The 26,884-nt window shown below is 39.7% G+C and overlaps 1 protein-coding gene across 2 annotated transcripts in view; it reads left to right on the forward strand.

Moving 5' to 3' along the window:
- The window catches only part of ANTXR2 (ANTXR cell adhesion molecule 2), a 150,393-nt gene that overhangs the window by 33,544 nt on the left and 89,965 nt on the right, over positions 1-26,884 (forward strand). For both annotated transcript variants that reach the window (XM_045995389.1, XM_045995396.1), the window contains 4 exons: positions 5,985-6,045; positions 8,491-8,589; positions 10,600-10,669; positions 21,969-22,047. In XM_045995389.1, the coding sequence (XP_045851345.1) occupies positions 5,985-6,045; positions 8,491-8,589; positions 10,600-10,669; positions 21,969-22,047 (309 nt within the window). The remainder of the gene's footprint in view (positions 1-5,984; positions 6,046-8,490; positions 8,590-10,599; positions 10,670-21,968; positions 22,048-26,884) is intronic.

Raw genomic sequence — 26,884 nt, forward strand, 5'->3', positions numbered from 1 at the left:
AAGAGAGAACGACACAAGCAGCGGGGAGGGGCAGGCAGAGGCAGAGGGAAAAGCAGGCTCCTTGCTGAGCAAGGAACCCGATGCAGGGCTCGATCCCAGGACCCCGGGATCATGATCTGAGCCAAAGGCAGACGCCTAGCTGACTGAGCTACCCAGGCACACCTGGGCACCCCATTTTAGAAAACATTTTCCCTCATGCTGCTTGCATTTATTGCTTGATTGGATGGTTATACTGTCAGAATTTCCATGCATAGGGATATTCGTGGTCTAAAAACTTTCTCTTAAGGATATAACCCTATTAGGTTGTTTGAAGAGTCATCATCTCATATATTTGCACTCATATATTAGTATGAATCAGTTCATGAGATGAGAACAGCTACATTGAGATGGAATATTTTGGGCAGTAGTAAACCTGGATAATGATTGTGTTTAAAAAAGGAGTGTCTGGGGGCGCTTGGGTGGCTCAGTGGGTTAAAACCTCTGCCTTCGGCTCAGGTTGTGATCCCAGGGTCCTGGGATCGAGCCCCACATCAGGCTCTCTACTCGGCGGGGAGCCTGCTTCCTCCTCTCTCTCCGCCTACCCGTGATCTCTCTCTCTCTGTCAAATAAATTAAAAAAAAAAAAAAGTGTCTCTGTGTGTCTAGCAACCTAGGTGAGACAATGAGCGAGGGAGAGAGAAAGACTAACTTATTTCTGTATAAAAAATTCACCTAAAGTCTGTTCCATGTCCAGAAAAAATGGAGAAAAACAAAAGAAAATGAAATAAAAAACCCCCAACCTTCTGCCTTCTGGCTCCGAATATCCTTTCTATTCCTAAGACTCAGGCAAGTTCTGGAAATGTATGAAACCTAAATGCCTTTAAATGCCATTGACATCATTGCTTTTATGAAATTAAAAAATGTGTTCAGATAACAAATTGATTTTCTAAACACAGTTTGATTTTCTTTTTCCAAGTGCTTGCTGTGCCCCCAAATCAGAGTTAGGACCTTCTGTTGTTCTAGTATAGCGTCTCTTGTCTTTTAGGTTCTAGAGTACTCTGAGAAGTGAAGAGTACAAGTGTTTTATCTGTGCAAAACAAATTTGAGATAGAAAACAATAGTAAAATAAGACAATAGAGGAAAAATTAATCAAAGAGAGAGGGCCCTAAGCATTTGCATATCCTATATGCTACTAATTCATAAGATGATCTAAAATGTTGACTTACTTAAATCAGTGGAATTGGGATTTTTTTTTTTTTGAAGTAGGCTTCACACCCAGCATGGAGCCCAATGCAGGACTTGAACTCATGACCTTGAGATCAAGACCTGAGTGGAGATCAAGAGTCAGATGCTTGACCGACTGAGCCACCCAGGTGCTTTGGAATTGGGAATTTTAAAACAAATATATAAAAACCCCAATAAATGTAGGCAAAAGCTTAGTGACATACTTTTGAAGATAAGAAATAATATAGATTGTGGAACGTTTTGATAGTCTAAAAGGAACGTGGGCAAAACAAGCAGATCAATTTTCAGTAGTTTGCTAGGTATTAGACTTTGTGATGGTTAGACCTTCTGTCACAAGCCTGGAGGGTAGCAGACTGCACTGGTAAGAGCAGGCTTTAACGTCAGTCAAACTTGAAGAGATCTGGCTGGGCTATTTAAAAACTCGTCGTTCTTATTTAAAAAATTAAAATTAAAAAGACCTCTCTAAAACCTCAGTTTTCTCATCTATAAAGTGGGGATTAAAAATAGGACGTATTTCATAAGACTTGAGAGGATTAACTGAAGAATTTCAGCTAACGTACTTAGTACAGTTCCTGAAACATACTAATTTCCCCCCAAATGATAATTATTATTACCATTGTTAGAAGTTCTTTTGCATTTTTGACTCCTGATATTTGTACTAAATTTAGGAAGTTTGACTTTTAGTAAATTTGGCTTTTGTTATCCCTGTTAATATTTGAGGACTTAAAAATAGGGATTAAGTAATAATGTACTGTTATTTTCATTTGTAATTATTCCTTAACACTGATATTACTTTTTGAGTGAACAGATGCTTAAGTAGTATTCTTCTTTTTCATGGTGAGCATCAAGTTCTTTGCCAATTTATATATATATATATATATATATATATATATATATACACACACACACACTTCAGAATCTCAAATGATGCAATTTTGCATCTAGTGTGTGCATGGCTTAAAGTGCCTAGTTTTATTAATAGCATTTGGCTTGTCTTTAAATTTCGTCTATGGTGCTATTAGCTGTCTCTGATGTCAACCAAGGCCGACCTTTAGTGGAAACTATTTTCCGTTTCTATTGAGATATAATGAAGACAGACGGCAACACATATTTGAAGAAACATCCTTACAAGATGCTGTGTTGTACAATGATGGAAATGCAGAGTAGGAAGGATAATGCGTCAATTATCGTGGATGGGACACCTGATCCAATGTTCAATCAATCAATAACAGTATTTAATTTAGTAAAAATTAACTAGAGTGTTTAAAATATTTGTCCTCTCTGTCAGTTGCCATTTGGTGATGATAATTTTAATATAATAGACCTATTTTGGTATCTTGAGCATTTGAACTTGTGTGCAATTGCTTGTACGGAGAATAGATTATAAACTGTTTCGTGTTTATGGAACTGATTGTTTCAGTACTTTAATGATGGAAAACTATCTGCATACAGACATTGAGTTATTTTGACTTCTAGTTATTTTCCTAATAAGGGACTCTAGATGGTAAACTCTAGATGGAAAAACCAAATTTAGGATGTATTTTGTTTTTTAAAACAGCGCACACTTTCTTTTCTCTCTTCCTTCCCCACCACATTCTCTTTGCCTCTCTTTGTTTTTCATTTGGAAGTGGTTTGGGTGAACTTGGTGAAATTATGAGTTTTTGGATTTCCGGCACTCACAATTTATTGGAGGGCTAGATGCTTTTTCACATCAATTAACTTTATTCTGCCTGATCTTTGCCACAGTATGGTTGCTGACGTGCTTACTAGATAGATATTTGTAGCATTCTCAGTAAGCCGTGTAATCTGTATTCCCTGGACACGTACTGGTTGTGCCGGCCCCGAGAGGATTGCACATGCGATACCCTCTGTCTACACCAAAGAGTTCGTCTTCCAGTAGAGGAGATGATTCATATACCCAGCTAACTGAACATCAGGTCCAAAGAAATTAAAAAAAAATCACCACAAACTTCAGAGAAGGGCAGGTAATGTCCTGTGGGGAATTCAGCCGGATTCCTGCGGACGGTGATGCCACTTTCATGACTCATGGTCTACACGGCTTGCCTTTCAGTCAATGTGCTCCTCGAGTCACTTTTCCACTCAGTAATATCATGTCTTTAAAGTTCATTTTATTGGGGCGCCTGGGTGGCTCAGTGGGTTAAAGCCTCTGCCTTTGGCCCAGGTCATGGTCTCAGGGTCCTGGGATCGAGCCCCACATCGGGCTCTCTGCTCAGCAGGGAGCCTGCTTCCCCCTCTCTCTGCCTGCCTCTCTGCCTACTTGTGATCTCTGCCTGTCAAATTAATAAATGATCTTTTTTTAAAAAAGTTCATTTTATTAAAATAAGTATGAATATTAAACTAATGTACGTGTATCCTGAGGTATAAATGTATATTACACAATTTCTTGCAATATATAACCAATCTTTAGTTATTCTTAGTTTCTGCTTAATGTAACTTGATTTCTTTATTCTCAGAGTTGAATAGAAAATAAATTTCTAAATGATCTTGAACCTTTATTTTAAAATGAGAATACCTTACGGAGACTGGCTTCAGAAATGTATAGTAACAGTGCTTAAAGGGGTTTACTCTCCAGTCTTCAGGAGAGTGCCACGGTAACTGATCATTTGATCTTGCTGTTGGAAATATCATTTTATTTTTGGATCCTTACTGTTTGTTTGTTTATATTTAGAGAGGGCGGGGGGTGGTGGTGTGTGGGAATCTCAAGTAGGTTCCACACCCAGAATGGAGCCCAATGCAGGGCTCGATCTCACTACCCTGAGATCAAGACCTGAGACAATCATGAGTGGAACGCTTTACCCGCTGAGTCACCCAGGCACCCCTGGAACTATCATTTTAAAACTATTCAGTGGATTACATCAAATTAAAAGAGGAAGTCAAGATACACACACGTGTCTTAAATATTTTGAGATCTGATTTATTTATGGTCAATATTGCTAGGAGAGAGAAAACCAGCACCATTTTAGAAAGTCCCACTGGTCATTCTGGGTTGCCTCTTCTTGGCCTTTGGAAAATCTTGCAATGTCTCCGTGTACCTTATTCTAAGGAATCTTTAAAAAAAACAGCTGCAATTTCCAATGGATTCAAACTTTAAACCTTTCATAGTTTCTCTTGATGCTTGAAACGTTTTTCAGTAATGCCCCTAGAGGTGTGCCTAAAATAACGAATAAAGAAATTGTGACCTGAAAGACGTTCCTTCACAGGAGCCTCCTTAATGGGATCTGTTTTCCCATAAATTTCTTCAGACTTGCTGGCAAGTCAAATAGATGGGGAGGCCTTGTGTTTCCCTTTGACCCTTCGATTTGCACGGCTCCCTGTTCTTTTATCTCAGATCGGCCAAAGCCAAAGCTAGAACGCTCCATTTTGGTTAGTTGGAACCTTTTCTGTTCTGTTCCCCTCTGAGTCTTGTTCCCTGTACCGTGTTGAAATCTTGGGATTCTTCCCCTCCACGAGGTGGGTCAGTGTGTGACAGTGGTCCTCAGCGCTTTGTCCAATTCTTAATTGAAGCGTGGTACATTCTCCCGAGAGGAGTGAGTACTGATTATAGGAGATAAAACAGCAGACCAAGAGGACGTCTTTGGGCAATGGAAGGCCTTTGGGTGACTATGGAATCCATCTCTGGTCATTCCTGAATTTAAATAGACCCCCTCCAGAATTTCTCAGACATAAAATTTTACTCTATTTGTTTCCCAATCACATAACCTTCAATTGCTTTGCGAAAAGTGGAGCCACTGGGGAAGGGATCTTTAAAAGTACAAGGGACCCCTCTTCTCCATGATGTCTCTTCAGCGACAGAAATTCCCAGCTGGGTTTTAGAGTCTGACAGTTTATCCTTCTATTATTCAAGAAGGCACGGAAAGTGTTTCTGCTTCCTTCCTTCCTGTTGCAGCTCTGAGCGGGAGAGGCTGGAGCCCACTGTCCTTCATCCGTCTTCAGCTCTGTGGAGAAAGGAATGTCTCCCAAGATCATCTGGAATTTGTCTGAATTTGATAATGTAGTGCAGAGCAGTTCTAAAAATAAAGACGGGCTTGTTGTGTCCATTAGGAGCCGCTTATTGCATCATTGTTGTTTTTCACTTGTAGCCTTGGGCCTTGTATGGTGGTTTCTGTTTCTCTGAACAAGCTAAGAAGAGCCGTTCTGTTCCTGCGCTCTGGGAACGCCGGAGTGCGGAGTCTGTGTTTTTGAGGGTCATACTTGGCTCGTACACGGAGCCTGTGTTCCGCAGCTGTGATGTTTGGTGCATGTAAGGGGGATTGTCATCTGTGGGAATTGAGGCTGAGACATGGAATAGAAACACCACAGTCAAAGAAATGTTTATTTATTGATACTCTTGAACCTCTTATTAAAAAAACATATTAAATTAGCATAATTGAGCAGGAGGTCTGATGTGCTCTCTTGTTTTTGCCCGACAGGGAAAGACAGTCTAGATTTTACAGCAACCGAGAAAGCGTAGTTGTCTTTGTGTTCAAGGCTCCCAGACTTTGAGGTTAACATCTGTTTTATCTGTGCTTATCTGAATTTACTCTAATCAGATAAGGATTCCTACAGAACACAGTCTCGGAATGTATACTGAAGGACAGCACAGAAATTTTCTAAGGGCTTGAGAGCTATGTCTATGATCGTAGATTTTCTCTGCCGTCTCTTGAAGTTAAGGGGAAGACTTTAAGATCGTTAGCAATCTTATAATTCACTTTGCATGTTAGAATTTAATTCTCTATGTTGGTCTTCTTTTCTCCTTTTTAGATACTCGATCGGTCATGCACTGAAATCCTGGAATTGCGGCCTTCAAGTGTCTGTGTGGGGGGTAAGTGGTTAGAATTTAAAAATACCATGTAAGAAATTGTATTTTTTCCCCCTCGTTAAATTATATGATTTGAAACTCATGTTGGAAAGAGAATAACAAAATTAACTTTTTTGGCATCCTTTTCTGTAAGAATTTTTAAATAATTCCTTGAAATATTTCTATTTTAAATTCAAATTTTTTAAGATTGGAGTGTTATTTTAAATAATGAACATATTGTGTGACAGGCTTTTAGAATTTTCTGTATATTTAGTTCATGTTTGAGACCTTTCCTATGACAAGTAAAATAAAATATGAGATTTTTTTTCTTTTATCTGGTTGTACAAACAGCCTTGTATCTGTGGACTCTGAGCTGCGTGCTTTGGTGACCTGGCCAAAGCATGGCTCCCACCGGCTCAGGGCATGCACGGGAGTGATGGACGGACGGGCGGATGGCGGGAAGAAGCAGGTGGTTTCTTTAGCCGGCGCTAGAACAAACCCAGGGTTTAGCACTTCCAAGCCATCCTTACCCAGGGAGAATGTGATACTCTCTGGCCCATTCTGTTTCTTCTTCAAGGCTGACCTGGAGTTCCTTTCAGTCTAGAAAAGGAAGAGTATTGGGCCTAGTGGAGAGGAAATGTGGTGTGTAATTTCCCACGGAGCCTCCCAGCCGCTGGAGACGGTCTTAAGTTCTGTATCTTGTCGACTCCCTGTTTAATGGTCATTGGGACATTGAAGAGGACTAGTGCATTTGACCATCCTGGAGCATCCCCCTGCCTTCAGGATTTTACCTGCTCTTCCTAACAACAGTTCGACAGTCCTCTTTTCTTTCTTTCTGTCTTTTTTTTTTTTTAAAGATTTTTGTTTGTTTATTTGACAGAGAGACACAGCGAGAGAGGGAACACAAGCAGGGGGAGTGGGAGAGGGAGAAGCAGGCTTCCTGCTGAGCAGGGAGCCCGGTGCGGGACTCGATCCCAGGACTCCTGGATCATGACCTGAGCCCAAGGCAGACGCTTAGCGACTGAGCCACCCAGGTGCCCCTGACAGTTTCCTAACCCCTGGCCCAGGATGATGAACTTGAGTCAGGAGTTGCCCTAGCTGACTCTGTCCATCTGACTCGAAAGCCCTGTTCTTTTTGCTGAGTCACATTTTTGAAGTTTTACCTGCACTTTTTAAGTGAAATTCCTTTTATAAGATACTTAATGAAGAGTGGCAATAGCAATATTTTCTTCCTCAATAAATTACTGTGTACATGTCAGGTTATGGTAGATAGGAGATCGTCTGAGAAGACCGACAGGTAATCACTGTTGAAATAGTTAACATGCATCTTATAGCTAAACAGCGGACAGTTAAATGCCAATCAAGATATTCGATCAGTTAACCTGTGTTTCTTGAATTTTATTTTACTAACTAACATTTAGTGACAGTGCCTCCTATCTGAGTCCTGAGCAATAAGCTGAATACACTTTCTTTAGTGACTGGCCGTAGATCGTTAATATCGTTAATAGTCCAAAAGGCATGACCTTTGGTGAGTTATAAATTTGTATGCAACAGAATGACTCCGGTTAGTAATGTCAGGAAACCGTGAAAGAACTCCATATGGGCTGTCGGATTAAAGAAAGTATGACCCAGGACAGTTCTAAGAAACAGAGAGCATGAATAAGTAATTTCTCTTTACATTCCCATACCTTAATACCCTAGAGTGGAGGAAAACAAAGAAGCTTCTTTCCTGCTGATACTTCCCTAACCATAGAATTTGGGGAAGTTTTCCTTTTTTTCTTTTCTATGCTTTCCTTTCTCTCTTTCTTTTTTCTTTCTCTCTCTCTCTCTGTCCCTCCCTCCCTCCCTCTCCCCCTCCCTCCCTTTCCTTCTTCCTTCCTTCCTTCTTTTCTTCCTTTCTTTCTTACCCCCTCTCTCGCTCCCCCTCCCTCCCTCCCTTCCTTCTTTCTTTCTTTTTCTGGGGACAGAGAAGATGGGGTCAGGGGAAGTTTCTGTGGTATGCGGGAATAACTGTTAGGCTTCAATTCTTATATCCTGGTTACTATGGGAAAACACTTTGTTTAAAAAATGGTGGCTCAGTGGGTTAAAGCCTCTGCCTTTGTCTCAGGTCATGATCCCAGGGTCCTAGGATCGAGCCCCGTGTCGGGCTCTCTGCTCCACAGGGAGCTTTCTTCCTCCCCTCTCTCTCTCTGCCTGCCTCTCTGCCTACTTGTGATCTCTGTCTGTCAAATAAATAAAATCTTTTTTTAAAAAATGAAATAATGCCTTCCTTTGTGGCAATAAATGGTATCTTCCCTGAATTTCACTAGAGGGCCCAAGAAAGAAAGTTGGAAATAAAGCAATGTCTTCATTGTTACTAGTGGGCTTAATACTGTGAAGAAATTCATTCTGTGCATCTTGATACTTTCAAATTATGTCTTTTTTTTTTTTATAAAGCAGGGATTAAAATGTTTATTTTTTTTCTCCTAGATGAATTTCAGATTGTTTTGTCCGGAAGAGGATTCAACTTGGGCAGTCGGGATGGGAGTGTTCTCTGTACCTACACTGTAAATGAAACGTACACAAAGAGTATGTTCCTCATAGTCTCCTTGTTGCCCGGATATCTGCATGGCATATAAGCACCACGCGTTTTCTCTTCTTTCCAGCTGAAATCAACCATGCTCTGTTTTTTAATCACAGGAGGAAGAAATGAAATCCAGTGATAGTACAAATAGTAATAATAATTATTTTTGTTACTTAGTGATTACGACCTTTGTTTATAACTTAAGAAATGCTGAACCCGGGGCACCTGGTGGCTCAGTGGGTTGGGCCTCTGCCTTCGGCTCAGGTCAAGATCCAGGCATTCCGGGATCCGCCCAGCAGCGAGCTCTCTGCTCGGCAGGGAGCCTGCTTCCTCCTCTCTCTCTGCCTGCCTCTCTGCCTGCTTGTGATCTGTCTCTCTGTCAAAGAAATAAATAAAACCTTAAAAAAAAAAAAAAAGAAATGCTGACCCCTGTCCTAAGAAGCCTCATTTTACAGATAATGGTCTAATGGCTGAAAGAGTAAAATGATTTGCCTTTGGTGATATAGTCAGTAAAGGGCAGAGCAGAGAGTTGAACCCAGTTTTCCTGACTCTGTGTGGACATCAACTGCTGGGCTTAACTGCCTCTTTCCCCGGATTTATTTATTATCACTCTTGCCTGAAAATCTAGCTCTCTTGGACTGTTCTACTGCTTACTGTCTTATTTTATTCCCGCTCATTTTTTTAATCTAATTTCCCAATAGTTTGCCCAGCAGCTCCTGGACATAGGCTTTTCGTCTTACAGATATTTTATGTATTTTGTATTTTTAGATAGTTCACATATTTTGATCTCCAGTGCCGGCTCAGGGCTGTTTGTTGATAATTATCATATTTATGCAATTAGGTTTTATTTTCCCTAATGTGGTTTTCCAAACAGCAGATGAATATAATGTTTTTATCTCCATTGTGCAAGAAGCTCCTTCAATAGATCCTAATATCCTGAGCATTTTGGGTCTCTTTTAAGACATTTTTTCCCTCATCGATGATTATATTGGCTTCTAAGATTTTAATTTGTAAGGCAGATGCTGTAATTCTGTGAACTCTGATAGAATTATTTTCTGAGAGGTGCATGTAAGCTTTGCTGCTTCCCCGATGGTACTAAACATCCCAGTAGCGTGGCTTTGGCTGTGCGCACAGCAACCGTTCAGTGTGTGTTTGCTGAGCTGACGTGGGGAGGACCTCAGCATGGGCAAGGTCGTAATCATCTCCTGCCTCTCCTGTGAGCATCCTCATTTGGGGAAGGCAAGACAACAGTATTCGAACCAAACTCTCCAGAGTAGTTTCCGCAGTTGAAGAGGACAAAATAATTCTATTTTTATTCATCTGAATCTGAGAGTTAGTTTCACCTGACTCCCTTTGAGTATGAGTAGATAGTTGATTGTAGTATAAGTATAGTTTTTCCTCTGCTACGTAAGATTAAATTTATTAAAGTAAATCACTGAAGAAATAAGTGGAGTCAGATTGTGTTTCCATCCCTCACATTCTAGGATTATCCATTTGCTTTTGTAACTTTTCTGAATATTTATAGGCCAGATTTTCCCCCCCATATGTTATTAAAATTATTAGGGCAATTTAAGCATTTAGTTTTATGAAATGTAAGATCCAGCTATCTTATTAAACTGAAATAAATTCAGTCTTCCTTGGATATTCATCTTGTCTCCATTGTTTTTAAATTCTGCTTTTTAAAAATATATATCATTTATCCTTCAAAGTCTAAGATATTTGAAAAGTGGAGATGGAAAAGATGATAATTTTATAGTTTCTACAAATACTTGTGAATTTAGTCTAATAAAAGCCATAACTTATAATTGGACAATACTGTATATCGATGAGGCTTACGACCTCTATTTTTTCATTTTCTTTTCCTTCTCTTTCTAGATGAGAATCTATTCGGTTTTTTATGCTAATGTATCTGATGTTTCACCATTGACCTGATTGCTGTTAGGTTTTTCATAGTATTAATGAAACTGTGAGATACATAGAGCTCTGTATGAATTCAGTGGCTTTTTATTTTCTAGGTGTTAATCCAGTAAGTGTGGACCTTAATTCTATGCTTTGTCCTGCACCTGCCCTGAATAAAGTGGGAGAGTAAGTACTTCCTTAAAAACATTGAAAAAACATGTTAGGCTATGAATTATTAGGAATTGATGACAAATATACATTATTATTTTACTGCCTCTTTTTTTATGTACAGAGTGAACATGAAACACTAAGCTCTGGGCAAACTGCTCAGATAACTACTGTAACTATACATAATATACGCTCAGTAGGTTGAAAATGCTAACGTCTGCTTTATCTTGTTTCTTAAATACTGATTAAAAGGCCCTATAAATAGTTATCTGGATGGGTATGAGAACTATTGCTAGAGCCTTTAAATAGTCAGAGCTACAGTCTTTATTTCAGACTCTATAGAATAATACGTTTACCCACGCACACACACACATACACACACGCACGCACGTTCCAAAGTGAGATTTTGATTAATTCCTATGGTCTTTATTTATTTATTTATTTATATTACTTTTTAAAAAGATTTTATTTATTCATTTGACAGAGAGGGAATACAGCAGGGGGAGGGGAAGGGGGATAAGCAGGCCTTCGGCTGAGCAGGCAGCCCGATGTGGGGCTCCATCCCAGGACCCTGGGATCATGACCTGAGCCCAAGGCAGATGCTTAATGACTGAGCCACCCAGGAGTCCCCTATGGTATTTAAATATCAATATAAAAGAGCAGGAGGAACATGGTTCAATAAGGCATACCTTGGACTAGAAAATATTTGAGCTTTAATTTGTATCCAGGTCCTGTTAGAATGTCTGTTTTCTCATGATCTTTCATGTGGCAATAAACCATAATGGTAGCTGGTAAAATAAGGGATATTTAGTTTGGAAGAAGAGATTTTATTTAAATCACCCAAACACAGGTAATTTCACTAATAATTTAGTTTTTCTATTTGTCATTTTTTCCCCCCTCTCTTTTATGAAGGAAATGATTGGAGACAGTTCAGATGTTCCCTAGCCTAACAGTAGGGGATACAGTATGTTTAGGATAGTAAATAAGTTAGAGGATTACTTTATATTGATCTCGCATGTAGAGCAGAGGAAAATAAAATATAGAAAGTTCATTAGCTTCTCTTGGCTTTTTCTGCTTCCGTCCTCAGCAGGAATGGTCCTGTTAAGGCTGGTCATTTATGTCATCCTGCACTCAAAATCCTCGATATTTTCCACTCAGAGTGAAAAATCTAAATATTGCAATGTTTTACGAGGTTCTATAGGATCTGGGTCCCTTTTCTTCCAACTTCCTTTGTCCCTTCCTTCTGTTATGGTCACACTGGTCTCTCTGCTGTTCCTCAACCACGTAGACACTTTTCCACTCATTGTTCCTCTGCTTGAATGCCCTTCTCCTCGTTCACTTGAACCTGCTTCAAGCCTTGTTCAAATATTACATCCTTGGGAAATGCTTCCTGGTCACCCTCTTTAATGAATACAGTCTTCCCCCTCTTAAGTTTTGAGCTCCCTCTTCATGTCTTTCATGGTTAATTTTTTTCTCCCATGCATTTATTTGTCTGTTCTTGTGTTTCCCTTTCTGCTAGGTTACATTTTGTTGTTTTTGCTCTGTCTGTAACACCAACATGATGCTTGAGAACAGATTCATAGATGTTTGTTAGATGAGAGGATGTATGCATTTCTCTCAAATATTTTGAATTACTGGTTACCTAAAAGCAAAAAGAATGCCTTTTATTGCTGGGGGTGGGGGCAGGGGCTCCTATCAGGTAGGAGAAAAATGACCAGAATCTTTTTGGGTGGTGTGCCATTTAAGAGAAGAGAAAACTATCTTGGCATTTTAATAACAGTGACTGGATTAGGAAAACAGTTTACTTTCTTCTCCAGAGTAGTTATAAAATGCAATATGGCTGTTCTGCCCCGGACACGGAATTCGTTCTCTACAGACTTTGCCCTCCAGCAGTCCGTTTTGAGGAGACGACTATAGAAATTGCTGGTATTCTTCAGTGATTTGTAGATTGGCTAAAAACCCGGGAGATGTCATTGTACAAAATTAAATAGAGCGTAATAAGCATGAGACATGAGAAGTCATCATTTGTTTGGCTTTGGACATTAATATTTCACCTGCAAGCAAACTGAGAATTTGAGGGGAAGGAGATCTAAAATAATTATTTTTGGTCTTTCTTTCTTTGTTTCTTTTTTTTTTTTTTTTTTTTGGTATCAAGTACATGATACCACTGAGGCAAAGCATGAAAAGCTTTTATTTGTGAATGTATTGCGCATTTGGGGACATCATTGTTGCAAGTCATTTGGACCTTTCCTTTGCCTTGAGTTTTCTTCAGATACTTTCGTAGGTGATGAGCTCTCTTATGAGATTGGATGAAAATCAACACAATGGAAACAGTTTAGCCGTGTAAGGTGACTGATGCTTAATATGTTTGCCTAATTAGCTTTTGGCTAAGGATTCAAACCCATTAAGTAGCTAGTTAGTCTATGTTTCAAATAAACACATCTGGGCCAACAATGAATGAGGGCTTTTCCTGTGTGAGGGTGACAGATGTGGTGATGGTTCCCCCTGTTCTCTCACTTAAATAATTAACAACACCCCGGTGCAGTAACCCTACGTAGGCAGCCTCAGAGCCAGATGCACGGTCTCAGAGCGGGATCCGTGGACACGCGCCTCATCTCATTAGCCGGCTCTATCAGTTCCTTTCTCATCTTTATGTTACTTCCTGAATTCCATTTGCTTTGAGGATTTTTCTTTCAGAAACCTAAAGGCTGGTGAATTTCAGTTTGTAAGAGGGTTAATGGGAAGTTGCTTTACTTGGGGAGATGGGGACAGAGAATAGAGCAGTGGAGTTGGACCACAGGTTTGCGTTTGGAAATTGATCCTGTGAAGTAAACAAAGGTTAAAGGGATCTGGGCACATCTTACCCAGGTATGTCATGGCTCAGCATTCTTGAAATGGGTCTTTGAAGTACTTTCTTTGAGAGAGATCTCCGTTTATCAGATTTCTTTATTTGCTATAGATTTCCAGATGGAGATGGATTCTTTTTTTTTTTTTTTGACGATTTTATTTATTTATTTGAAAGAGAGACAGAGCAGAAGGGAGAGTTCGAGAGAGCAAGCATGGGCAGTGGGGAGGGGGGCAGGAGGAGGGAGCAGCAGGGGGAGAGGGAGAAGCAGACACTCCTGTTGAGCAGGGAGCGCAACGGGGGCTCGATCGGAGGACGCGGAGGTCATGACCTGAGCCCCAGGTAGATGCCTAACTGACTGAGCCACCCCGGCGCCTCTGAGGTGGATGGATTCTTAGTACTTAAACAGGAAGAATGTAAAGGTGGGAGTCGTGAGGTTGTTCTTTTGTATCTCTTTCACTGGACACAATTCAATGTTAAAGCGTCTGTGATAAAACAGATGATCTCACCAAGACAAATCTGTGGATCGTTTGGAAGTTTATTTCTACCAGTGGCTCCTCTGGACCAACATGTCTCCAGGGTGAATAGGAAGGACTCTGTGAAGTGCCTTCCCCTTGCAGGGCATTCACCTCCTGGCGTAAGGTGCACGTGTCCGGGTCCTTGCAGGACGGGCTCCTCCTCCGACCCTTGTGGAGTGAGACATCGACAATAGCACAGCTGCTCCGCAATAGCTGAGATCTCAAACCTGTAATTTGGCAAGAAGAACAGAGCAAATTGGGTAAATATACATAAACACATTGTGAAGAAAGAAAAACAGAACAGAATGAACCGGAGCCTTATCCTACAGCTTGTTTGATGGAGATGATTTAAGGAGGCATATGGTATAGTTAAATGTGCTTTCAAAAACATTGGCCAGAATCTTCTGGCAAATATGAAATAAATATCTAAATCGGATGAAACTGATAGTATTAGTTCTCTTAAGAGGCAGTGTGGGAAGACACTTGACAGAGTGTTTTAGTAAGAAGTGGTGGGACATTAGTGCATGTGGAAAATTTCAAGCATGTGATATTGAAGGATCATCCAAAGGAATGGTGCGGCAGTCTCGGGGTTAGAGCCCGACTTGGTAATAGGATCTTGTTATTTTCTTCAATGTTGTTGTTTTTTTCAGTACCGTTATTTTGCCTGGAATAAAACTGATTCATTCCACTTGTCTTTCTCGGTTAGACAAATTTTCTGCCTTTTGCACAGCTTCCCACTTGAACACTTCTTTTCAAAAATACACCTATGTATGGATGTGCATACAATCCCTCATACCATTATTTTAGTAGCAGGTGGTAAGACGACACCTTGTTCACTCTTCTGTTCCTAATGAGGAATGAGACTTGATTTATTTATTTTTGTCTCGGATACTAGGACATTAGTTATGTCTTTACTCTGAATGTAAACATCAGAATCTTAGTGAGATCTAATCTGATTTCAACTTTAGTAAGGCTGAAGACTCTGTTTCTTTATTTCTCTACCCCCCACCCCAGTGTTAGAACCATTTATCTTTTCTTTCATGTGGTATATTGCTTTCTTTCTTTTTAAAAATTTTATTAATTTATTTGACAGAGAGAGAGAGACAGAGCACAAGCTCCGGGAAGGGTGGAGGAAAAGGAGAAGTAGGTTCCCCACAGAGCAGGCAACTTGATTCGGGGCTCTATCCCAGGACCCTGGGATCAGGACCTGAGCTGAAAGCTCAAATGACTGAGCCACCCAGATGCCCCTATTGCTTTCTGATTAGACCCATAAATGTGATCAGTTCACCTAAGCTGCTTTGCATCTCTGTCCTAAGTGTTATATTTAGTTTTGGAAATTGTCTAAGAGGAACAACAATTAATTTGAACACATGGAGTGATGGCCAAGAAGATGTTGCCACTGTGGAAATGTTAAATAGGGCGAAATTTAAAATACGGAAAATGAAATGGTTCGGGTGTGGCGCATCAGCATCAGCTGTCTTCACACACCAGCTCTGTCATGTGAAAAACAGGTTTGACTTTTTATTTATTGTTCCGAGAAAGGAGGAGGAAAGAGTGGAAGGTAAAGGGAAGCACATTTCAGCTCAGTGTAAGGGAGATCTTTCTAACAGAATTATGTAGAGTGTTGAAGTAACCAGGCGTGTTCAGAGAGGGACGGATACACGATGAGATAGAGGATGCCCTTTCAAATGTACGTAAATCCTCTTATGTGGTGCTCCTAAATATTATCATTTTTTTTGCTATTACTAAGACATTTGGCATTTTTGGATGAAAGGAACTAAAAACTCAGTGATTATTTCCAACTATGTTTTCATTATTTTGTTAAAATATACAAAAACAGGAGGTGCCTGGGTGGCTCAGTGGGTTAAGCCACTGCCTTCGGCTCAGGTCATGATCCTGGAGTCCTGAGATTGAGTCCCGCCCACGTCAGGCTCCCAGCTCTCCAAGGAGTCTGCTTCTCCCATTCCATGCTCTCTCTCATCTCTCTCTCCCTCTCTCTCAAATAAATTAATTAAATTAAAAAAATACATATATATACAAAAACAGCTAAAGGGGTTATTTTCAGTGTAATACTGAAAAAAATACAAGTTTAGGCGTGATGTATGGCGCATCTCTGAATAGAGCTTTTTTTCCTCCTGAAATCTAGCAGTCTTCATATATTAGTTTACACATTTATTGAAATGTCTCAAAAATTACTTTATTCAGGAATCCTTTAACCATTTTAAAGAAAATATCCTTAGACAAAACACTAATTTCCATATATACTCCTCACTAGAAGTAGAATCTTTAAACTATTCACAAATATGAAGACTTAAAAGTAAGTTTTAAAAAGGTCTGTGGACTATTTAATGGTAGCTCTTGATTTCAAAATACCTGAAGTCACCACAGTTCTAATAACATTTTGAGTATTTGCCCGCTGAATTTTCAGTATATGCACATTGGAGGTAGATTATTTATTGCTTCTAGCCAATGTCTTTCATGGTTTTATTTAATTTTTACATCTTTGTACATGGATCATAAAATGGCACTGTTTTGTTGGCTGTGCATGAAGTCAGCAGCAAGCGAATGCTTTGCCGATAGGCCACTGTGGATTGAAACGTCAACCGTATTTCACGGTGTATGGAATTTCTTAGTTCAGAGTAGCTCTGACATCTGGCACTGAGCTATTCTGTTTTGGAACTCTCCTACATCTTTAAACATTAAGTAAACTCTGTGACCATGAGGATTTACTGAGTTTTATTTACTTCATTATGTTTCACAATACTATTTAATAATTTTTCATGTGGGATGGATTTAGTTTTATCACTGTTGAGTATCAATGACATTAAAATGCACTTAAAGCAGTCTTTTTGTTATGGTAAGTGCTTGAGGTTTCTTCTATCCTACTTTTTTTTTTTTTCCTTATATGAGTTCTAGACCCAATGTGGGGCTTGAACTCAGGACCCTGAGATCAAGAGTCGTGTGCTCTAGGAACTGGGCCAGCCAGGTGCCCCTATCCTTCTACTTTGAAAAAATATTCCAAGAATGGAACAAAGATTGGATTAAGATATTTGTAAGGAATTCTAAACAATGTAGAACCAATTTACAGAAAAGAATGTGGGAAGTTGTCAATTCTCAGCCTTCTTCTCTGCCCTGACCACCCCTGCATTATGGACTGTGGGCCAGTCCCATCTCAGAAGTTTTCCCTTTGTCTTTCATGGTTTATATTCTCACCTCCCTGGCTGTTTCTTCTCAGGCTCCTCTTCTTAACTCAATTATCCATTAACTCAATTATCATTATGGTGAGATGCCTGACCATAAATGCTTTTTCTCTAAGGCTTCCTTTTCTTGATGAGGAGCTCCAGATGTCCAGACAAGATCTTTTCCTTAACTCTAAACCCACTATCAAAGGTCCAGTATCCAGATATCTGCTGACTCACCTGGATTTTTCATGGGCACGTTCAACTTGAAGTTCCCAAGTTAAACGTGTGTACTTCTTTTTAAACTCTCCATCTCTTGGGTTTCCCGTGCATACCACCTCCCAGCAAGGTAGAAACTCCGGTCATCTTGAATGATTTCCTTCCTCCTTACCTTGTACATCCAAGGAATGTCCAGTCATTTTTATTCTAACTCCTTTATAACTCCCAATTTTCATTTTCACACCACGCTTATTGCCACTATTTCAGTGCAATTCCACTTTGGTTCTTACCTGAAATACACCAATGTATTTGTAATTGGTCTTTCTACTGTAGAATTTACTCTTCCAATCCATGCCCTGCTCTGTAAGAAGAATGGTATTTGTAAAACACAGTTCTGACAGTATTTCTACATAATTTAAAAACTCTTAAGACTGATTCCAAGTGTCTAAACGATGGCCTTCTGGGGTTATCAGAGTCCTTCCCCACGCAGTCTGCATATTCTGAGTCTCACACTTGTTGCTGCCGCCATATTGAATGGTTTCAGTTCCCTGACTATTCTGTGCTTTTCTTCCCTTCCAGCCTGTCAAGTAGCGTTCCTCCCCCTTGGATCCATTTCTCATCTCTTTTCCTCGTTATCTCCTGATCATTCTTTAGGATTCATCTTTGTGTGACTTCCTGCAGGAAACCTTGGTTGGTGTCCCCATGGCAGAGCCGAATAGTAGTGTCTCCCACCGCTGGGTCCTGTAGGAGCCCTATGCTTCCACCTGTTTTAGTAATAACGCGCTCTGTTACAGCTGTTCATATGGCTCCCTTTCATTACGGTTTAGTACCATGTTTTATCTGTTACTGCAGCCCTGTTACCCGCACGTCCTAGCTTGGTGTGTTGGAGGCAGTTTACAAATAGTTGTTTAATTCACTTACAATAGAATGATTGAGGGACCCAGTGACCTTACTGACAAACATTTATAAACTAATTTAGAGTGCAGTTTGAGGTTTGAAGTTTAAGCACACAACCTCTGATGTTGGGTTTAATCAGATGATGTTTTGTAACAGGGAGGAAATAACATTGAAAAATTTCTCCACGCCAGCCTGCATGATGTTTATACACTAGGCAGCTGTTGAACAGGGTCTCTGTCTGTATTTTCATACAGCAGTAAGTAGAATAGAAGTTCTTTAAGCCAACAAGTGTTAGGTAATTATTTTATTGCTGCTCTGTATTCTTCTGTATTATCTGTGTATTTTTTAGCTTGGGTCTCAGAGATTTTATATAAAAAGCAGCTTGTTATTTTAAATAATCCGTTAGAAAAATAATCAGGGGTGACTAATGTGGGAGTATTGTGTTCCAGCCACTGTGTTGAGTATTTTACATTTATTATTTTATCACGCTCTCCTCCCCCAAACAACTCTGAAATAGGTTCAAGTATACCCATGAAATCTGGTGGGAAACATTACGTATATTGGAGTTCGGGGGTAACGAAAGGTCAGGGTATTAGGTTTGGGTTAGAGGGCAGGGTGGATTTACCTGTGTGCCCGCAAAAGACTGGCGTAACTTTGGGCAAAGGTAGCTTTCATGGCATTGCCAGTATCATAAATTTAAATTATTTAAAAAATGTTTTTCTAAAGAAACAACAACATTTAAAAGCAGAACGAACTTTAATAGTGTATTTTTCATGTTCTCTTAGTATCTCGTAAATGCCATTCTAGTTAACCATGAGTGATGTACGAATATGGTGAAAACCCGGGGAGTGTTGCTTCACTGTGGCTGATGAGAGAAATGTAAACGTAAGACTTTCATGTACTGATCAGGGATTAAGGACGTTTGGGGTAGGAGTAAAAGCACTTTGACTACAGAGTCAGAGAAGTTCGATGTTTGGGCGGGTGAGCCTGGGTTTCCTCACTTGGACAGTGGGGGAGATGCTGCTGCCCAGCCCAGTGGGTCTCTGCGCCGGTTACACGAGAAGATGAGCGAGGTGTGTGTGTGGCTTGTAGCAGGGACTCAGTAAATCCCGTCACTCTCAGTGCCGTTGTTGATGCCCGTGGTCAGCTCTCAGGAAGGGGAAGGTCACCTGTTTCAGTTGAGCCCCCATGTCAGAAGAATCATCTGGGGCTTTCCGTATCTGTGGAGGCTTGACTCAGTTTTGTGACACTAACCACGTTTACTGAGATCGGGGACAGTGCGCGGTTTTTCGGTTGCCTACAAGGTCTCCTCAGCATGTATCTCTACTACGGCAAAGGGTGAATTTGTTGTAGGATGTAGCTTCTGTTCTTACTCCATTTGGATAAGCATGAACATCTTTTTTTTGTTTTCTTTTTCTCCATCCAACAGCGTTAGAATGTTTAATGTTTCCTTCATTAATTAGAGAATGGCTTTATTTCTGGTGAATTCTAAGCACCAAATTATCAACAACTTCAGTCTTATCTACCGAACTCATAAAAATTGAATCAGTAGTTTACTTGCAACAATCATATGTTATTGTGAATTAGATCATTTCCCCCCAAACTGAAACCATGCCTACCATGTGATATGCTTTCTGGTACGTGTTTTAAAATAGAGGAATTGGAAACCAGGAGAGATTATTTTTGGATTCAACTATGCTTCGTCTTCAAAAAAATAGAGAAAGAAACAAACCAAGGCACTCGTTTCTGCAGAGTAAGCAGTTGGGTTGCAGTTTTCTTTCTCAAATAAGCCGCTTGGTGTTCTGTGGGGAACTAGTTCAAAAGTTCAAACAAGTTGATGTAAACATCTTAAGTTCTCATTCATTTCTGGAGATAGCTTAACTTTTTTTTTTTTAAACAAACCATTTTGGAGGGAATAATTTATAAGACATATTTTTAATAGGAGTATTCCTGAATCTTGAAGAAAACAGTTCAGCTCCAAATTTGCTAGGAGTATCTCTCCTGATGGCTGTTCCTGTATGACTCCAAACTAAATGTAACATTGAGAAAAAAGCACATTAAGGATTTTGATTTCAGTAAGCCTGTGTGGTCTGATGGGGAGATTCAAGATTAGTCAGAACCCTACCTGGCGTTACCACTTTAGGCAAAGCAGTTAGCATTTCTGGGCTCTGTGTACCCCATCTGCACAACTGTGGAATGACCACTTACGTTAAGGGCTATTGTGAGGATTAAAGGAGATAAGGTCCATGAAATGCTGAGGGCGGTCTTTGGCACAGAGCAGGGACTAAATAACATTCCTCATCTCCCCTCCCTGGCGTCATCTTTGAAAATTTTACTGGTGGTTGGAGATTGTTTCTCTTTTATCATAACTCTCTGCAAGAGTAGTGTTTGGCTTTCAATTCAAGGGGTAGAGAAGAAATCCTCTAAATATAACCAAATTTTTCTAATTCAGAATTTTAATAATAGCTGCAGTTTTTAGCTCTTAATTCTTAGAATTTAGAATGTTTTACTGTATTGAAGCTAGATTACTAGAATGTTACCTACCACTTTCTGCTTTAATGGGTGGACAGCTTTGAAATGATGGCACACTGCTTATTATAGGATAATATACCACGTAAATGATTTTGGAAAAGGGCTGTTTCCTTAATATTTAAAAATCTCCTTATTTATTTATTTATTTTTGCTCTTTTGATATCTTGCTAGAGCTTTTTCTGTCCTTGTTAGAGCTATTTAGTAAAAGAGTTACCAGGGGTGCTCAGATGGCTTAGTGGGTTGAGCATCCATCCATGATATCAGGGTCCTGAGATCCAGCCCCGCACTGGGCTGTGTGCTGGGCATGGAGACTGCTTAAGATTCTTTCTCTCTCCCTCTCCCTTTGCCCCTCCTCCAAAGCTTCGTGAGCACTTGTTCTCTCTCTCTTTCTCTCTGAAAAAATAAAAATAAAAAATGAAAAAAGAAAGTGACCAACCCCTGACTGAGTGATCCCAAATAATGAATTACTAGAATCTGAATTAATGAAATTTAATTATTACTGTCTTATCATTTGAAATCATATTTCAAAAACAAGAGCAATATTCTAACTCTGATATGTCTTAGCCATGAAAAAAAAATTATCCTTTCTTCTTCTGCCTTTATCAAGATATTTTAATGTCCTGGGACCCTCCGCAACAAATACCTACAAGTAAATTGCAGTATCTTTTTTCTTCACTTTAGTTCTCTTGTATTATTACTTTTTCTATATTTTACCCTTTAAGGGTTTTTTTTTAATTTCCAATTTTTTTGTTTGTAATAATCTTACAATGATAGTAATATCTGAAGATTGGTAAAGGAACCTAAATAAGAAGTAAGAGTTTTTTTTTTTTTTTTTCCTTTTCTTCTTTTTAGGTTTTTGTGAAAACAGTCTCAGCATTTCTCTTATGGAATTTTTTAAAGTTCCTACTTATGTTAATACTTCTTCAGGAACAATTAGATCATTTAAGGAATTTGCTTCTGGCTACTAAGTAGGGACTCGATGGAAGGAGGAAAGAAAAAAGCTGGGACAGCTGATCAAAAGTCGACTTTCTTGATGGTTTCGAATCATTTAAAGAAATAAAAATCTCCCACAATCCTCTGGTTTTTAATGTGTCTTTAATTACTGTTTTTTTAAAATTTTCTTTCAGAACTCTTGATGTTTCAGTGAGCTTTAATGGAGGAAAATCTGTCATCTCGAGCTCACTAATAGTCACAGCCACAGAATGTGTAAGTAAAAAGTTTGCATAAAGTTACGCTTTAAAAATGACTCCATCCGGAAATAATTATGGCTTGTCAGTGTTCTTGCGTGCTGTAGTAAGGAGGATGCAAACAGTGACGGGGGAGACCGCCACAAGGAAAATGCCGTATAGAATTTATTTTAGATTGTTTCTTTTTTCTCTTTAGCCTCATTAAAAAGATATTTTAAGACAGTATAACTTTTATTTTGATATTTATAAAACGCAAAAGTTGTATTTAAAAATCAAAATAAAGAAGGAGAATAATGTTCAAATGAAGCATTTTCCTTGAAATGTTAAATGTCAAAATGGAATAATTTTTTCTATGTTATCAAGGTTGAATTATTGTGCCTAAGACATTGATTATGTTTTTGAAATTATTAGTATATCTTAATGATGGGCTCACATTTTGTCTATTTTTAATGTTGGTGCTTTCTAATATGAGTAAGTAATCTGATTTTGATAGCTTGATATATCTTAGTTTGGAAGTCTGTTTTAGTTGGGATGATTGATTTGTAGTACCTAAGATGCAGTCATTTAGGATGTAAACTTCATTGTTAAGACAGTGTTTTTCTTGTAGTTAATTTTTGGGGCTCATGGAAAGTTTTGATATTCGATTGTTGAACATGAAAACAGAGAGCACTAAAGGGAATGAGTACATGGCTATTATTTTTATGAGTATATTATCTTTGCAAAAAAGACATTAATCAAAGCAAACAAAACCCCCAAATTCTTGCCTTTTGAAAAACCAAAAAAACCAAAATTACAAACATTTTCTCATTTCTACATTTTCTCATATCTCATGATTTCATGGCTTTATATTCTGATCTTTAAATCAGAGAGACATCCTTCCTTCAAGAAAAAAAATAACTCAGTATTATCTGTATAGGGACAGTTGTTTTTCTCTTTGTAAGAAAACATTGCAAGGAAAACAAATATCCATTTGGACCCTTGGGCCAGTATGGAATTTTCTGGATTACTCTTTATCAACACCTGTCTGTGTTTCGAAAATTCTAGGTTTTTTTTTTCTTTTTATATGTAATTCATGTTGCAATTTGCAGGTTTTCTGGTCTGTCAGGATGTGGTTGGGATTACAAACATTTTGTGGTTATGCCATTTCTCTGTGTTTAGATCACTGAAATGGCATTCTTACTCTATCCTTCCACTTACTGTGCTCTCCTAGCCATCTTTTTTAACCTCTCTTGCATGCAAGCAGGAACGTAAGTGTTTGCATCCCATAACCACTCACAGTTTTGGTGTGCAGGGATGCGAGGTTAAATGACTCATTTGGAATTTACAAAACACGTACTTTTACAGAAGTCCTCCTCGGCCTTTCCGGTTCTCAGGAGAGCACATTGTGAGTCGAGTTCGTTTGAGAGTAAGGTGATTTTTAACAAGGTGACGTGGGTTGTGTCAGACATGGAGAGAGGAAAAGGGTCAAGTTGTAATATTAAGTAAGGGGTCGAAGTAATTTTCTTGAAAAGGTGAGATCTGAATAAAGACTTGAGAAAGGCGAGGGAGTGAGCCCTGACGACCACCCGAGGGAGGAGAGTTTTACACAGCAGGAGCAGCTAGGACAAGGCTAAGAAGGTGCTGTATCTGACAAAGCAACGGGGCCCCGGGGCTGGAGTGGCGGTAGCTGGGGAGAGCCAGAGTCTCAAGATGAGTGGCGGGAGGAGCACGGATCATGTCGGGTTTTCTAAGCCATTATAAGGACTTGAGTTTTTCTTCTGACGGAAATGAGGAACCATTGGAAGGTGACATGATATGACTTAATACTTTGAAAAGATCATTCTGGCTACTATGTAAAAATAAGCTTCACACGAAGGCCAGATGGTTTTTAAGAAATCTGGAGACCAGATCCTTGGCTATTTCAGTAACCTAGGAGAGGGGAGGATGTCTCCGCTGAGGAGTCAGCGGTGGAGATGGTGAGACGTGATTGGATTCAAACACATTAGAGTACAAGGGGAGCACGTGGGATGTGTAGACAGATTAGATGTGGGTGTGAGAGAAGATCATTAAAGATAATTCTGGACTTTTAACCTGAGCAACTAGAAGGATGAGTTGTCCTCAGGTAGAGCAGTGTTTAGAAGAAGACGAAGACCTCTGTTTTGGAAATGTTGAGTGCGGGATGTCTCTGTAGCCATCTCCGTGGGAGTATCATAAAAGCAGTTGTTGAATATACAAGACTGGAATTCCAGATAGTGGTCTGGGTTGGAGATACACACTTGAGAGTTGTATAGGGTGAAGTAATCAATGAAATTCCACGTGATTTTTGCTGAAAAATAAAAAAGGAAAAAAGAAAGTGGCTTTTATGAGCTTAAAGCAGAAGGGAAAGTGTACCAAAGAAAGTCATTTTTTTTCCTCATCTGTTTGTTTGTTTGTTTAATTGGAGAATAGTTGACATAGTTTTATTAGTTTCTGGTGTACAACATAGTGATTTGATATTCATGTACATTTTGAAATGGTAACCACAAAAGTAGTTATTATCTGTCCCTATACAGAGTATTACAATATTGTTGACCATGTTGACTGTGTTCCTTGTGCTATGCATTACTTCCCCGTGTTTCATTGATTTTACAACTGGAAGATTGTACTTCTTAATCCCCTTCACCAGTTTCATCCCTCCCTTCTGGCAACCACCAGTTTGTTTTTGAGAAAGGTTTTGTATTCTTGGAGGTCAGGATAAGCTCGGTCCTGAAAGGACAGCAGGACCTAGGCAAGGAGAGGAGGGGAAAGCAGATTACAGATAAATAGAAAATGAAATTGAGAGTAGATATATTTGATTGGAGTGAAAATGGTGGGATGGAAGCTTGAAAATAGAACATTTAGACTGGATTATCAATAGCCTAAAGAAAGAGAATAATCTGATGGAGTTAAAATATCCTTTGGGGTCCTGGGGTGGCAAAGTCGGTTGGGCGACCAAGTCTTGGTTTTGGCTCAGGTGGTGGTCTCCAGGCCGTGGGGTTGACTGAGCCCCACACTGGGCTCTGCGCTCAGCAGGGAGTGAACTGAAGACTCTCTTCCTCTGGGCTTGCACTCTCACTCTCAACTAAACCGATAAATCTTTAAAAAAATAAAATATCCTTTGATTGAGGAAAGGATCACAGTAATAATTTGTCAGGTCTGTCCTTCCTTCATTCCTTTTTTTTTTTTTTTTGGCCTCTCCTTCTCTCCTTTCTTCCTTGAAGTTAGAGAAATATGTAGTGATAAAGAAAAATTGTGCCGGACAAAGCTAAACAGGTGAGGAAGACCTTCTTCACAGCTATACAGGGCCCCCTGGCTTGAGCATGCTACTCTTGATCCCAGGGTTGTGGGTTGAAGCCCCATGTTGGATGTAGAGATTACTTAAAAAAGAAAATCTTTAAAAAAAACCTATTACAATAGGGGAGAGAGATTGAACTCAAGACAGCTGGGACAAGGGGTGGAGGGAGTTGCAGGCCACTCGTGTACACTACTGGGCTTTACCCAAAAGAAGAGTAAACTTTCTCATATTTTCCTAACAAGAGGTGGTGTTAAAACTTGGAGCTAGGCACCCATGATGTTAAGCCCCCGCCCTTCCATAGAGACTGAGAGATGGGGCGCCATTTTGTTTGGTGATTACATTTCAAAGTGGTAGCTCTCAGGTTGAGAAAGACATTCCCTCTGGGACCCATACAACTGGAAAGACACTAAAATTTCTATACATTCCAAAGAGACAGAGAAAGATTTTGCAATTAGAAGTTTTGTAAAGCAGATTCTCTTTTTAAAAAAAAAGGGAGATGAGGGACCTATTGCCAGGAAGAAATCTGTCTAAAGTTTAATCAGAATGAGGGAAAGTGTAAGTCCATCTTGGTCCATAGAATAAGTGAAGTGAGTAACGGAAGGGATAGCTCACGAGATGGGAAGATCAGGACACTTCCCATGTAAAGGAGCCAGAGGGCAATGGAATTCCCATGGGAAAAGAAGGCAGCATTAGGAGGTGAAGGAGAAAAGGTCAGAGGTCACAGTGACTTTGATGCTTCAGTTCAGATTGATGATTTATAGCCTTCTGTGTGAATTTTATTATTCCAGTAGTTATTACAAGATAATAAATACTGCATTCACTTTATTGCACTAATAATCATAGTGTAATTCATTTTCCCCATTAGAATTAGCCATTATCGTGTATTCAAACTCAAAAACCTCCAGTGTGTGGTAGTAGTGTTATCATTTTATAGCTATGGAAGGTGAGACGCACCTGCCGACGTGTGTCTTAAATCTCTATTCAAGGTAGAGTGGGATAGTGGGCAGCATCATAAATGCCCAGGCATCGTGTTAAGTGCTCTTCAGTCTGTCGGGCACATTCGGGTAGGACGAGATGCAGGTCCTAGTATCTCTCCTTGTAGGAGGATGCCTTTGGCTTTCACAGGCGTTGGAAAGCCCCACAAAATAAAAACCATTGCTTTGGCAATGGACGAATCCTTGTGGAAATCCCACAAATAAAGAAGCCCTTCTTGTTTGCTCCAGGAGCACCAGGCTCAGTTCTGCCGAGGCCCTTACATCACTGAGCTGCAATTTCCTGTTTACTTCTGGGCTTCTCTCAGCCGTTGGAGATGTTGACGGCAGGGCCTGGGCCATGCTCTTTGCCCTTCTCCTAGTGTCTGGTCCTGACACGGGGCCTGGGCTCCAAAGTGACTTGTCGAATGAGTGAATGAAAGTAGCTGTATACCTAGTTTAAAAGTGGGGAAGCGAAGGATTAGATTGAAGAGATTTGAGATGAGAGCCTGAGAAGGGCTTATCTCTACACAGTGATTTCCCTTTATCCGTCTGGAAAGATCTCCTCAAGGTGTCTCTGCTTAAAAAAAGCA

This window comes from Meles meles, chromosome 2, assembly GCF_922984935.1.
Source record: "Meles meles chromosome 2, mMelMel3.1 paternal haplotype, whole genome shotgun sequence".
Taxonomy (NCBI): Eukaryota; Metazoa; Chordata; class Mammalia; order Carnivora; family Mustelidae; genus Meles; species Meles meles.